Genomic DNA, 12,197 nt, shown 5'->3' on the forward strand with positions numbered 1-12,197 from the left:
CCGATTGATCTTACCCCCCCCCCCCAACGATTTTAAAAGAAAGAAATTGTTATCATCCATTTTGAAAAGACTTCTGACATCTCATCCATCTGTTATTTTTCATGCATTTCTTCCCAGCCAATCGTTGATTTAGGTAATTTGAGGCAGGAATTTGTTGTGAGATTAAATCTTCAATGAATTAAATGAATTAATTAAATCTCCAAGTGAATTAAAACACATGAACACTGGCTCTGATTTAATGTATTGTAAATTTAGGTTCCTGGTTTAAATAGATGGAAGCATGAATTTTAATGCTTGATTTTATTTATAGTGAGTTAAGGTATATTTCTAAGTTTAAAAGGCAGTTTTTGGTGAATATTCACACATGTTTTTTTTTATTATTTTATTTTAAAACCCATTTATTTTGTTTTCCAAATCTGTGTTCATTACATCTCCAATGACATCTGCTTTTGAACACTCTTTATGTTTACAAAACATTTTTAATAGAAGAAAAATGGAAAATTTTAATGAATTTTTTGAAAAACTCGGATTTTGTAAAAAGTTTCATACGTAAAACACGGTATCTTAAAACACTTATTAATATAATACTTTAAAGTTTTGCATATATGTTACCTTTAGTGTGCCAAAGTCAATGAACTGGGGAAATAACTTTGAACTGAGTTGTTTTTTCCTTCAGAACTGCCTAATGTAATTTTCAACAACGAATTTTGGGAAATTCTGAATACAGAAATACTAGATTAGCTATAACTTTTTTGAATATGCATATATTTCTTAGATTCTAGTTCATTCTCTTCACCATTGCTTAAAGTTTCTTGTGTATAAAAATACTTGGAATATGTAGAATAGAATGTTTTAGAGAGTTTTTTGATTTTTGTTGCAATTTTTACTATTTTTTTAACCCAAATTGACACATTTTACAGAATCCCGCTTGGCACAGAATTTTCTGATCAATATTTTTCATTTATTGCAAACACATTGATTCAGAAAATGAACTGAAATAGAGAATTAGACGGATTTTTCAAAATTTTGTTTCCATAGATATCTTAATATCTGAACTCAAGCAGGAAGTATTCACATATACTCAGCATTTATTGTCAATTCAGTTTTCAGATATGAATATGCAAAAACATGCAATTTCACTATCTGATTTAATTTATTATGAGTTCGTGTTTCAGTTCAGACAAGAAGAAACGTATACTAACAATGTTTAATAAATGTTCAAATTTCAGTTTTGTTGCAGATAGTCTAAAAAATATGTACTCACAATGAATTTCTAGGTCCCAGGTGTCATCTAGAGCGGACCCAGCTATGAGAGGGTTCTCGGCCCTGCAGGTTAGTTGCTTTCCGTTGTCATCGATGGAGGGTCGGAAGGTGAGGACGCTGCTGGTGAAGTTCCCGTCTGCCGAAACCGTGTCCTTGTTGTGCTTCAGGCGAGTGCTGCCCATCCACCAGGAGATGACCGCCGGTGGTTTGGATCCGGCACTCTTGCAGACGATGTCCACCGGCTTTTCTGCTGACATGGGCCTCGGACCACCCTCCATCTTCACAGATATAGGTCGAACTGGAGGAATGGAAGCAACGGATCAGGAGATTGTAATAACAGAAATGAAATGCAATTTTGGTTGAATCGATTAAGGGAATGGATCATCACAGTACTAACTAAAAATGCACTTTGTTGGTACTAAAATTGAGTCATGCACGAAAAATATTTACTAACCAATAAAAAAATATATTTAGAGAGCTTTCAATTTAAAATTCAATGCGCGATTTTCTCCCCGTTACAATACAAAAATGAGTCTTCTTTAAGAGCTAAAGTTGCATCCATTGCACTCGGAAAAATAATTCGATGCATAATTATTCACCTAACAAAAGGTCTTTTTTATTACTTCGAAATGTATGCAAACATATTTTAGCAGTTCCGTAGCCGAATAGAAGAAAATTTGGAATTTTAAACCCTCGATTTAATTTACCACGGGACGGAAAATTAACATACAAAAAATAGGTGGTAAAAACACGTCAGTCTGCATTGCTACACAAGAGCAGAACAGCAAAGGAAACCGAAATGTTCCCCTCCACTGATTTTACTATGAGATTTTAATAGGAAATATTTAATATGAAATAGGAAATTTAAAGCAGGATACATTAAAATAAAAACTATGAAATAAAATAAGATTTAAATTAGATTGGAGGTGTCATTTTGACCAGTTTCGTGGTCGAAGAGACAGAATACTTTCGTATTTTAAATTTCGCCTCATTTCATCCTGGGAGACATAATTCAAGTACAAGAAGCGCGTACAAACTTAAATTCATTCACAAGCGATACAAGAGTAGAAGAGCGTAAAGAGAAAACGAAATATTTATCCCCATGATTATATACTGTGAGATTCTGATAGGGAATCATATTATAGGGGTCTCTTCAAAGAATTTGTTGAGAGACAATTTTTAACCCTTCATTTGGAATGTGGGAATTTGCTGATTTCAGCAATTTTACAGAGTTTCTGTTGCATTGGATCAGGAAATAAGAGAAAATTTTAGCATGAAGTCTATGTCTATGGGCTAAGCTGAGATAAAAATTAGGTAACTAATTAGGATTTAAATTAGATTTAAAGATATTATCATATATATATATATATATATATATATATATATATATATATATATATATATATATATATATATATATATATATATATATAATTGTTTTAACCTGAATTACCCTGAAAAATTTATCTATATCAACTTACCATTCAATAAGTATTTTTAACAATTAAAATTTTAAAAAAAATAAAACTTTAAAATGATGCACCATCTTTAAGGGCGCCTGAGAGGAGACATCCGAGTAAAAAGGGTTAATTGTTAGAAAGATTAAGAGACTTACTACTTTAAGAGTACATTGAGATATATAATACGTACATGATTTAAAAATCTACCTATGTCTTGAAATAAAAAAAAATATATATTTATTCTTTGTTTTTTAACATTTCTATTAACAAGCATTATAAGATGTATTATTCGATAAAAGAAATAAACAAATGGAAAGGAATATTCATTGTAGAAGAATTTAGAAAATCAATTGTTTGCTTGTAAGATGAGCCTGTAAAAATAACAATAAGATCAAGTTATATTTCAAATTATATAAATTCTTAGAAACAAGCGAAGATTATTGTTATTATTTAGTAAGTCAAATTAAAAATAGAAAAAAAAACATATGCATATAATGCTTGATTATTTTGCTCGAGACACGGAAAGACTAAACCATTCTTTAACCTTAACAATCTTGTTATAAAAACATAAAAATAGTTTAAAAATTATTTCTACAAGATAGTATAAAAGTGAATGAAAAAATAAAGTTTTTACAGCCTGACTTCATAAATGAGATATAATTATAAAACTTTCATTATGCCTTTTTACTTTCCTAGAAGTAATTTTTCTTTCCGTGTACAAAACAGATTTTTCTAACAATACTTATGCATTTTCATAAATTTATAACATAGATTCAAAAAGAATACTCCGAAAGATAAATAATTTGTAAGGATGTTGACATTAAAATTCAATTACGCTTTTATTATAAAAATTCTTTCTTTAGAAAAATTATGAAGGGTTTATAAAAAATTTTAAAAAATCGGGCTTCTGTAAAATTAAATTTATTTTATCTTTTATTTTGAAAATATAAAAGCGATCGTCAGCTTGTTAAGAATATAAAAATTAACATGTCTGCAAGTGGGCAAACAGTTTTTCTGGAAAATTTCTAGTTGCGTAAATAAGCTTTATAAGGCCATATACACATAAAAATGAAGTAAGTAAATTTAATGACTGTAATAAAGATTTTTTTTCATAAAGATGAAATCCATGATTTATGATCCATAGAAGGTTTTTTTTTTTTTTTTTTTTTTTTTTTTTTTTTTAAGTGTGCAAAAAGTAAAATGAGAATACTGAAAAATAGTAACTTTTTTATTTAGTATAGTTTATATAATATATTTAATAAAAGTTTACCACTTTCGGTTTTTGATTTTTACTTGATGGTAATTTTGCTCTAGAATATCAGAAAATTATGCATATGTTGACAGGAATCGGAGATAAAGTATGATTTATATTTAAAATATTCGAATTCTTTTAAATCGCAATATTTCAAGCATTCTTCCTTTCTAAAGTTACTTATTTCTAAAATTCATTATACGACAAAGAAATACTGAAAATTAATTAATGAAAATTTATATTTCGCAATATCTAACAACAGTATTTTACCCATACCTTAATGTTTTGTTTTTGAAAAGATTAATCTCATTCTTTAAGTTATGAAATGGAAGAAATCTTAAATTCTTTACTAAGACTTTTAATTTTGGGAAATATGGAGAATTATTGTATGCCTTCGTTACTCAGCAATGCTCAAACAATAAGACGTAGGTAATGCATTTAATACCTATCAAATAAATTAACTGAGCATTCTTTGTTATATTTAAGATTTATAATTATCGGAATAAGTTAAGTGTAAAGTAGTTACGAAAAGATAGTAAAAACTATTCAATTGATAATAAACTCTTCATTAACATTCTTTATATTACGGATCATTTTAGAATTGTAATATTTTATTAAGTTATGAAATTGTAAATAAAATAATTTGAAAACAAATTTGAAGGAGTTTTCCTTTATTTTTTTTTTCAATTACTTAAAATTGAGATCGTGTTTTTCCCGATAGTAGTTTTATAATTTTGAATTTCCTCACTAGTAGTATCAAGTCATATTAACAAGGAAAAATGCTCACTGGTATAGTGCGGACATTTGGAGAAGAGGGTGCTAGTTCATGTATCGCCCTCGTTATCTGACCGTGGTTCAAAATGACGAGGTCCATCCCAAAATAGCCCTAGTGTTGCTTTAAAACAAGAATTTAACATAACTTACTAATTAACAAGGAAAAGTGCAAGGAGATAAAATATATGCGTCGGCAGGTCTTGAGATCCCATTGTCCGAAAAGGAATGGATCCTTAGTGGCTTCTTAGAATAAAATAATAACTTAACGCGTTCACTGCCACAGTTCAAGTCTGATGTTAGAATACCTATCTAATTAGATGACTCCTTCTTTGCTCTCTTTATTATAATTGAAAAGTTCTTTATATAATCATCTAATTAGATAGATAGTTCGGTATGAATAAAAAGTAGGTGTGAACTATAGAAGAGTTTCATGTCAGTGAACGTATTAAAGGCAACAGTAAAAAATCCATTAATATGGTGTTTATGCCTACTTACTCACACAAAAGTAAAATCTTAAGGAAAGGAAATGAAAGTCCAGAACAAAAAATGGCCGAAATTATTAATTTCTCTAATGAATGAAGTTCATCGGATACATATTTATTTCGTTCTCGGATTCGAAAACCCTCTGCGCTTTTGCGCATGCGTCAAAATGTGTTTCATTCTTCAAAAATAGTTGAGAGGAAAGGTGAAAAGAGGAGATGTTTACTTTTAAAAATAGGATGAACTGGGATTATCCACGGACTTGGGAGGCGTAAAAACTGTGGATAACTTGTAATGTTGTTGGAAAAAGTATTAATTCACAATAAAATAATTTAGAGCAATTTTTATTTACTGTACGGGGCATAAATCTTAAATTTGATGAATAAATGAAGCATGTTTGCTCTTATAATTTGGTAAATAGTTTTTTTTCCCTGTAAAATATCTTTTTTTTATGTTAAAACATTTTTTTGTTATAGAGTTTTTTGATAAAATTTTAAGATTAATAATAGCGGATGAACTTAGTAATGCATGAAATGTTACTATATGAAATATTTTTGAGGTCACTTCTAAAAAGTTTTTTCTTACTTGAACTGCCATATTAATGTCCGTTAATATGCTCTGTCAAGCAATCAATACGTGATTTTGAGTTTAAATATAAAAATGATATAAGAAACGACACGAAATTCACATACATATGGAAAAAAGAAAAAAAAACTGAAAGAAAAAATATTTAATAGAGCAGAAATCAATACCGCAAATCATCCTTTCGCATCTCACCCCTTATAGAGGTAGAATTGTCGAAAAGTGACATACTTGAGGTTCTTAAATGAACAATAAAACTAAATTGTCGTTTGGCCGAAGAGCCACGACGAGCAACTCATTGAATACTTTATATTCACTTAATTTATTATATTACAGATGATCAGATGTTTCGAATAAGATATTGTCTTTCTTGGCAGTTAAACTATTGAAGAGGAATGCGTTTATTTTAATTTTTACCTTCATATTTGATAAGACTGAAAATATAAATTCGAGGAAATCCGCGTTTTGCAGATTACTGCAAAATGTGAATCAAAACGTGTTCACCCTTTAATAAGCGAGAGTGGAAATTTTACTTTAGTTTTAATACCATTAAAAGTATTTTTCATCCTATTAACGTTGGCAAAAAAACATGAGAATGAATGATTTCATGAAATAATAAATTATTTATGGGTATATTATTGCGTATATAATTATATTCTAAAATTAGAGAAGAAATGGAGCGATAATAAAGACATGGTAAAAAGATAATTTTTTGAGTTTTTAATATAAAAAATTCTTCTTTGTGAGATATCTAAAAAAATTACTAAAAAACTAACTAAAAAAACACCACTACTAAAAACTTAATTTTTAATTAACATATTTTAATTACATTTTTGACTTTTTGAAGTTGACAGTAACTTTTATCTTATCGTGATGATCAAATGCATCCTATTTCACCAAAAATCGAGCAAAAACTGTTGGATTTAAAAAAATATCTTGTAAACAAAAATTTATTTTTATATGTCAAGGTGAATTTATTACCAGTATAATAAAATCACATTTTCTTTTATTTTTCTATAAAATAAATGTCAATGCGTTTTAGAAATAACTTTACCGCAGTCGACTTTAAAAAAGTGTGAAATATTCAATCGTATTGGGGAGTCATGTTTATTTTGAATAGCTTTGTTTTTCTCCCAAGCATTCTGAAAAGACTTGAGGGAAGAATGTTAAAGGATCAAATATACTTGGAAGGACCTCAAAAGTTTAAAATGTACGACGCACTTCTCACCCAAGTCGCATTTTTTGACATCCAATGCGACAACTCGAAGGAACGAGAGGCGCGAAATAAGATAGGAAAAGAGGTTCTCACTCTCTCGACTCAGAATGAAAAGAAGAAAGAATAGAATGGTGTTTCGCGCAAGTACTTCTTCAAAAATTCAAAATAAACATATTCTTCACTTCGCCACGACTCCCTGAAATTCGAGCTCGACACACACAACAAACGTTTCTTTTATCTTTATTTCCCGCGACTTTTAAGAATTTTTTTCCCGCTTTCCAGAACATTAGAATGAACCGAGATTCTGTTTCTTTTCTCTTTTAGCGTAGTTTCTCTTTGGGTGCCGCGAGATGGCGCTGCGCCAACATGACTGCAAAAACACTCATTATTCTCTGGATTCATATAGTTCTGCTCGGCGAGTTAACGTCTTTGTGAACTCGGCGGTATCATTTAGAACTGTTTACAGAAATGTTTGCTCGGATTTTGCTTCTATTCTTCTTCAGAAAGGAGGGGTGGGAGGGCAGTGGGTGTTCGGACAGAGAAGAATGGAATGGAAAAGCGAAGTAAAATGGAATCAGAACTGTTGGAGGGTTTCGTCTTGAAAGAAATTGTCTGTGTAGCACGCTGGCTGTCAAAACTCAGTTAAAATGTGTATTTTCTGAAGAACAACCCTGAAACTGTTGCTCGAGTCGAGGAGGAAAGTGTTATTTTTGAAGATAATAAAATCATTTGTGAGAGAAGCAGGAGTGAAAAAAGCATTGAATTCATTCATGAATGGCATTATTTTCATTTCATTAAACTGAGAGTTCTTTTAAAACATAAACTAGGATGTAATAATCTGTATGATTCCCACAATGCTTAAGAACTATAATAGATGCCCATTGAAAATTAAGACCCATTTCAGTTTTTTACACTCTTAAAAAAGTGACTCTACAAAGATATTCAATTCGAATTGGGAAATCTAGTTAACCTGTAAGAAGTTTTCTCTAGTTTTCCTCTATTATTTGCATAGTGTCATATCATGTAACAATCAACAGATGAATGTCCTTTGTATTTTAAGTAAGTTTATACTGTAAATTAAATATGAGCTTCATTTCTTTATCTTTATGGCCAAGAATATTCCAGCATCTTAAAGGTATACTAAATAAATAGAGCCTACAGTGATAAGAAGAATGGGACGATGACAAGATATTAGAACGATTTATCAAATTATAATCAAAGTCTCCTTTACGCCAGCATCTTGGTACAGACTGGATATTATCTTTACAACTGCCGGTGACCCTTTCCCTTCGTACTTCAAGCGACTTCACATTGAAGGATCGGATCACTGTGGCTGCGGTGGATCCACTTCATTATGCCACTAGCTGTCCTTTCACCACATCTTAACAAACGCACCCGCGATCCCCACCGAATCTGGTGGATCAATGTTATGGGAAACAGGATGTTCAAAATCAAAATTAGAACCCTTGTGAGCTACCTGCAAACCAACGAGCAATGGATCTCCTCAGACCCAAACCCTGAAAAAAATTTTGTCCCGTTCCTCAATAAAACCCTTCTCCAAGAAATATTAACTTCATCAAAATTCTTGAAATATTTCCAACCAAACACTCTCTTTTTTCATTATTGTACTGTGTATAGTTATTATCTTGTGTACTGTATGTAAACTTTAATTTCTTTTTTCTTCTTAATAACTTGTATATACATTTACACGACAGGGAATCTTAGAGATTCCAAGTTTGGGGATATTCTGTGGCGAAAGAAAAAGAAAGTATCCCATCATGAAATTATGTTAAAAGAAACTGAATATAGGGTTTCATTGTCAACCATAAATCATATTCTCATCAATGTTTTCGATAAAGAGAATATCCATTCTAAAAATGATGCGTTAATCTTCCTGTAAAGTTTTCGCTTCTTTACACATTGACACATTACACAAAACTACATTGAGAAAAACCGAACCTTATGAGGTAAGCCGATCGTGATTATAATATAATGAATCTTAGTCTAAAGATGATGCAATAATTACATGTTTGAAATTTTCTAAGGATGGGAATTAAAAAAAAAATATTATTTTACAAGGTTTGAAACAAATGACATTTCTACACCTTAACGTATAAAAATAGAAAGCACTTTCGAATTTCAATTTCAGTATATGCCCAATATGAACAAACAATATGACATTATGAGATTTATGATATACGAAATTAATAGAGGTTTTGTGTTCACGTCCTTTCAGTAATTTTTAAATGTGTGTATAATGAAAAACAACAACGAATTGTATCGACTCTATTGTAAGTTACTCTATTGTTATCTTTACTAATAAAATTATTTTATCTTTTTATCATTAATAAAAAAAAACGAATGTATATGTCTTTCTGTATCTGTTTGTTGGAATACGAAAAAAAGACTTCTGGATCTAAAACTTTTACATTTGTCTTGAACAGACTTTTGGAGGGTGAAAACGAATTCTCAGAGGGATTTTTCATCAAAGTTTTAATGGCCTTAATTAAAAATCAAAGTAATTGTTGGCTCTTTCTTATCTAACTTCCAGAAATATCATAAAAAATGGTTTTTGCAATTTTTTGAAATAAAAAAAAAACGTTTCTTTTAATGATATTAGTTCAATTGGCGAATTTTTTTCCACTTCATTCTGACATGCATACGCATTAATTTGTATTTGATTTGTAATATCGTTTCTCTGTCACATTAGTCTCGTAGTTGAAAAGGGAGATTTAATCGTTGCAGAATGAATGACTCGGCGATCATTTCCCCAACGATGGTAGCCATTCCTCGACTTTGGCAATAAAAAGGAAGGTTCTGGAAAATGCAAGAATTACAGCCATATATCTTTTACAAAATGATATCTGGGCATTCTTCTGAATTTTAACCATGAGGAATAAGTTATCTTTGGATTGAAAAGTTGTGAATGATGAATGCATTTAATGATTTACTACATGCTTGTATTGATTCAGTGATTTTTCTGGCTATAAATGCGTATTTCTTAGTTGTGCTTTTTTTTTAAGTCTGTGTTACGTGTTTTAATGAATATTTATGAAATAATCAACTTTAGCAGTTATGACTCATGTTATTTCGCTGTATGCGCATTTCGTTAATATCTTTCTGTAGTTGAAATGAAGTTCAAAGAGTTTTAGCCTTTCTTTATATATTTAATCATGTGATTTTCTTCCACAGTTGAAAATTAAGAGAAAAGTTTTTCTGCTTACTATCTTGGAGAAGCTTAGAGATGGGTTTAGCATTTTACCATTTACAGAAGTGGAAAAAATATAAATTGTATTTCTTTACAACAATAATCTGAAATTAGAAAGTAATTTGGAATAAATAATTACGTTGTTTATTGTCCTATAATGTCTTTAGACATGACTCACTAGAAAATTACCTTTAATAGACTTACATCTGTTATGTGTAACTATAATTATCTATCAGAACCGCGCCGATCACACACAGATAAATCAGAGTAGCCGAAATGCCGCGACAGCATAGACAGGAACAAAGGTGTCCTTATAACCATCTTCGGCCAAAGTACAGCCTTTCCCGTAGGATGCGCGTCCCGTCATCGGTCGAAAGTAGCTGATTTCACACCATTTCTGTAGTCAACAGGGTAGCTAGAACCAGCCACCATGCCGGAAGCTTCTCAAACCCATGTATGAGATGTCCCTTCCCCAGTAGTATCTGTTGGGTGTGGAATGCATATAGCAATTTGATGCTTAAATTTATAGTCGAAATTACGAACATCAAGCTCATGATAAAAGATTTAACTGGAATTACAAAAATCAATATTTCTTATTCTTCTTCTATTCTTTAATATAGGAACCCCTGATTGCCTAAAGTGACTAATAATGCAATATTGTGTTTAGGAACAACGTAGATTTCCTTTTTTTCTGTAATTTTTAAGTGAAAATATTTGCATCTTAAAATATATTTTTATGAATAATATAAACAAATTGAAATCCGAATGTAAAGATTTTAAACTACTGCTATTGCATATTGGGCATCTACATATTTTTTTCCCAACTTTCAAGAGAAATTCAATTTATAATTAGGTCGAAACAGAAATAAATTGCCAGAAGAACTGAAATTATTGCTACAAATTATAGGAAAAAAAAATCTTTTACAAATTGACAAAATGGTGAGCGAAAAATGCACTTTAACTATATTGATATCATTATTATTATCATTATTTGTATTTTTTCAAAAGTACAAAAAAATAAATTATTCCGCGAAAATTATTCAATAAGTTGTCAAAGTTGTTATTTTGCTTAATTGTAACAATATGATTAAAATTACAGAAAAAAAATCAAGCATTAGTGCTATTTTCCACTTTCCAAAGTAAATTTGGTAGATCACTTGATGTGACAACAGTTTGTGAGACCTGTAGAAGGCAACAGTTTGAGAGATATACATATTTTCTTTATTATTAATAGAGATTGTTGTGACCAAAACTTTATACTTTTAATGATTAAATAAGCTCAATTGCGTATGATGTGATGAATGTTGGAAATTTTTTGAATTGTAGCTGTTAGGCAATCTAGGTTGAAATTAATTCATCAAAATTACAAGATATATTATGCTTATGTGATTAGTTGAACTTTATAATTAAACTTATTAAAGACATTCATTTTTCTTATAGTGTAAAAGGTAACTTTAACTATCAATTTTTTTCGTTCTTTTATTTATTTGTAATTTTTTCTATGTTGAATATTATGAATTATAAAAGCATTAAATATTAATTATCATAGCTGGTGTCATATTTTTTTTTCAATTCATCCATGCCTTAAAGCTCATTCAAATGTTTAAAAGAATGATAGAGAATTTAAAATCTTATTTGCTTAAGTTTTACAAAATGCGAATACATCATGTTTTTTTTTAAAAATCATAAAAAGATTTTTATACTCTTTTAAATTTTAAAATGTAATTAGAAGTAAAATTCTTCCTTTTATGTATTCTGGCTAAGGAAAAAGAAAGCTTATGAAAAGATCTATCAGAAGATAACACCTAATAATACCTGAATAATGAAACTGAATCCTAAGCTTGTAAAGAATTCTACCTGATATCAAAAATATTCCCTACTGTTTATTTTGACAAATATTTGATTAAAAAATCCTCCATATATACTTATTTCTGAACTAGATGCAAGCGTTATTCATTCTGC

The 12,197-nt window shown here is 29.8% G+C and overlaps 1 protein-coding gene across 1 annotated transcript in view; it reads right to left on the reverse strand.

Annotated features, from left to right (window-relative positions):
* Positions 1-4,249, reverse strand: part of LOC129956813 (neural cell adhesion molecule 2-like) — a 91,124-nt gene extending 86,875 nt beyond the window's left edge. Inside the window, exons 1-2 of the mRNA XM_056068761.1 lie at positions 4,246-4,249; positions 1,265-1,561 (exon numbers count right to left, since the gene is read on the reverse strand). Of these exons, the coding sequence (XP_055924736.1) occupies positions 1,265-1,561; positions 4,246-4,249 (301 nt within the window). The remainder of the gene's footprint in view (positions 1-1,264; positions 1,562-4,245) is intronic.
* Positions 4,250-12,197: the final 7,948 nt, after the last annotated feature.

Source organism: Argiope bruennichi, chromosome 11 (assembly GCF_947563725.1).
Source record: "Argiope bruennichi chromosome 11, qqArgBrue1.1, whole genome shotgun sequence".
Lineage (NCBI taxonomy): Eukaryota > Metazoa > Arthropoda > Arachnida > Araneae > Araneidae > Argiope > Argiope bruennichi.